Raw genomic sequence first — 3,893 nt, forward strand, 5'->3', positions numbered from 1 at the left:
CATTCGTGGAATTTTATTTCCTATTCATTTCCATATTGTTAAATTATCATTTGTGGAATTTTATTTCCTCTTCATCATCATCGTTTAACATCCACTTTCCATGCTAGCATGGGTTGGACGATTTGACTGAGGACTGGTGAACCAGATGGCTACACCAGGCTCCAATCTGATTTGGCAGAGTTTCTACACCTATTCATTTCCATATTAATAAATTATAATTCCTGGAATTCTATTTCCTGTTCATTTCCATATAAATTGCTCAGAATGAAAAAATGTGAGAATAAATGTTGAAATTATTAAAAAAAAAAGAAAAACTGAGAAAACAAAGAATGTGCAAATAACTTCTGGTGATTAAGTAACGTAATGATTAATAAAGGTAGTAGATAATCTTAGAACACTAAACAAGTGAGACTTTCAGTCAAAGTAGCTAGGTGTCTTTGTAATTTATGTTTTAGCAGAAGGAAGCAAATTTCACAGATTCTTTGAAAATTTGAATTAGAAGGTATATTATGAGCCCCTGAGATAATGTCAAGAGGGTAAATGAAATGCAGTTTATATCTCTTGAAGTAAGCATACAGAGCGAAGGATTTGAATATTGGCATAACAGAGGAAAAAATATTAAGCTGGATTACCTACTTGCTTTTTGTTTATCTGTTATAATAAATGTGAAATTCTGTCTGTTTGGGACCCCTACATCTCAGTCTACATTTGCTCTACATTGTCATATACCTTTTTGGAATCAGGATGGTCCCAGGATTGAAAATCTGCTTTTCATTTGGCTGTTGACTGTCCAGCATTGGGATCAGATCTAGCATGTTGGGTTTTCTGGTGGTGGTCTCACTTTTTAAGCCTCCTATTTCAGTACATTTCTATGCATGCGTGAAACAGCAGACAAAAGTGAAACATTGGGAGTTTGTAACTTTTTGAAAGTGGGTAGGTGATAGGTGGGAACACACACTGGACATGACAAGTGTCCAATGTACGGAAGACACAAATCGGGAGACGGTGGATTTGATTTCACTCTTTGGCCACAGCAAAGTCCAGTTGTCGTAGGATCGTTCCATATAGTCCTCTATTGCTACGAGTTTTCAAGGTACACATTAACATAGAATTTTGCAATTCTGTGCACTCCTTCAAGTATGTATGCAAATATATAAACAAAGGGTCTGACATGGCTGTCTTTGGTGTTTCAGATGTTGATAGGGCCAATGAGGTACACCAATATCTAATGGGCCATTATGTAAGCAGTAATGAAACCGCTTGGAGACTCCTTCATTTCCCCATCCATGACAGATATCTCTGTTCATTTAGAAAATGGCCAAAGAGTTTATTTTGATCCAATGAATCTTGAAAGAGTCAGAGGACAAATATATATGTCACAGGCAACAACTCTCACAACATTCTTTGACCTGTGTAGATGTGATGCATTCACCGCGACCATCCTCTACTCAGACGTACCAAACTATTACACCTGGAAAACCCATGTTAAAAAAGTGGAAGAAGAGAAAGCTTGGCATAGCCATCAAAGGGCATCCACACATAAAAAAAAATAATGCTTTAGATTGAATTTATATGGTCCACCCTAAAAACTTTGAATGCTACTGCCTCCGCATGCTCCTCCACAACGATCCTGGACCAATGTCATTCCAAAGCCTTAAAGTTGTAAACCCCATGATTTGCGAAACATTTCCACAAGCCTGCCAACTGTGAGGTCTTCTCAAAGATGGCGGTTACTGGAGTTTAACTCTCTGACACAGCAACCACATGCATGGCTTATCAACTAAGAAGATTCTTTGCCATCATGTTGTACCATTACGATTTACCAAATCCACTACAACTTTGGGAAAACCACAAAGACAACCTGTCTGATGACATCCTTCATGAAACTCGATGGTTGCATGGGCCAAGTGTTTCCTTCTGAGATGTTATATATACCAAAGCTTTACAGCATTTAGAAGACATGCTTAATTCCATTGAGGGCAAAAGCTTATCTGACTATGGCATTGCAACACTTTCAGCAGAACATCATGGTCTTTGAAGGGAAGTCATTCGAGAAAGAGCATGCAACCTGGATACCCTGAAAAGGCAATTTGATGAAAGTAAACCATTATTTTAAGCTGAGCAAAGGTCTGTTTACAATGAAATAGTAGCGTCTACTTTGCAAGGAGAAGGATGTCTTTTCTTCATTGATGGAATGGTGAAAACGTTCTACTTGGAGATGCTTCAACATTTGTCTCCATTGATACTATCATCGACAAACATGTCACTGTTGAGTATCTGGTTGAATTTCTCAACTATTTACAACCCACTGTACTGCCAACGCATAAGTTGTTCCTAAAGACAGGTGCACCTATCATGCTCTTGAGGAATTTGGACCCCCCACCCCCTACCACCACAACTATGCAATGGTACAAGATAGATTCTAACTAGAATGACAAGTCATGTCCTAGAAGCAACCATTGTTGCTGGCTGACATCAAGGAGAGATTGTGTACATTCCACACATACCCCTTATTGCCTCAAATTTTCCGTTTCAGCTCAAGCACCTTCAGTTTCCAGTGCGATTGTGCTTTGCTATTTCAATCAACAAGGCTCAGGGTCAAACTTTAAAAATTGTGAGTCTCAATTTACAAATACCCTGCTTTTCGCATGGACAACTATACGTTGCATGCTTTCGAGTTTGCAGTGCTGATGACTTGTATATTTATTCAACCAACACTGGACTCACACAAAGCATAATTTACCCAGAAGCATTGTCGGCTTCACTGAACATTTGCTGAAGTGTGCAGTCTGCCCAAACATTACAGACATGGTGCTTTTCACAATGAAGCAGCTTTCTTTCCATGTACCTTACCTTGTATTTGAGTTAAATGCATTTCTTCTCTGGTTGTGATGTTTTCGTGAATTCCCATGACTCTGTTGTCATCCAATTCCATTATTGTTAATTTGAATAGGGTGCTTGAGTCAGTTACTCTCTTGATAGAGCTTGGTCATCATGACAGTTGGTCTTCTAGCATTCCTCTGCTCAGCATCAATGTAAGAAGCACCCTCGGCTCAGCTGAGCTCTTCTGCTACCTCTTCACAATCTACCCTGTTGCAGTTCCATGTCTTTACCATATCTCTGACAGGGTGGCTGCACAGGTGCTATACCATAGTTGCAACCCACAACTATGCAGTACGTGGTCGTCACTCTGTGTGGTATTTTAAAAATACCTGCACAAAATTTTGTATATTCATCTAAACTCATAAATCCCATAATGACATTATGGATTTAGATAATTTCATTTTTCTCTGAAACAACTTGTATTTATTAGGTAGAAATTAAAGAGTGGCAAATCTTTTAGAATCTGGTTTGATGTTGGATTAATTGTATTAATCTTGCACCTAAGGAAAATATTTTTTCATTTCAGGAATCCCTCAAGAAGCTGCGTCTTATTGATGATAGGATTATCCATGCTTTAAATACTACAGTGCCTACAATTACATTTGAAAAAGATATTAATGCAACAAATCAGTGTAAAGTATTATATGAAAATGTAAGTATGTATTAAAATTTTATGTTTTGTTTGTTTTTTTTTGTATTTTTTTTGTACGGTGGGTGGAATGAAGAAATTCTTGATAAATTTTAAACTTGTCTTTTATTTTTTAAATTAAACAAAAATGAACTAAGAGTGGCCAGTAGAATTTATATGGTCAATGTAGACAAATACAGGTACATGAAAAAAATCATACAACATAGGTGTGGGAGTGGCTGTGTGGTAAGTAGCTTGCTTACCAACCACATGGTTCCGGGTTCATTCCCACTGCGTGGCACCTTGGGCAAGTGTCTTCTATAGCCTCGGCATGACCAAAGCCTTGTGAGTGGATTTGGTAAACAGAAACTGAAAGAAGCCC

General features: G+C 38.0%; 1 protein-coding gene across 1 annotated transcript in view; it reads left to right on the plus strand.

Annotated features, from left to right (window-relative positions):
* LOC106879438 (protein MIX23) overlaps nucleotides 1–3,893 on the plus strand; it is a 26,247-nt gene that overhangs the window by 6,254 nt on the left and 16,100 nt on the right. Inside the window, exon 2 of the mRNA XM_014928996.2 lies at nucleotides 3,410–3,535. Coding sequence (XP_014784482.1) covers nucleotides 3,410–3,535 — 126 coding nt within the window. The remainder of the gene's footprint in view (nucleotides 1–3,409; nucleotides 3,536–3,893) is intronic.

The sequence above is a fragment of the Octopus bimaculoides genome, chromosome 2, assembly GCF_001194135.2.
Source record: "Octopus bimaculoides isolate UCB-OBI-ISO-001 chromosome 2, ASM119413v2, whole genome shotgun sequence".
NCBI classification, from domain to species: Eukaryota; Metazoa; Mollusca; class Cephalopoda; order Octopoda; family Octopodidae; genus Octopus; species Octopus bimaculoides.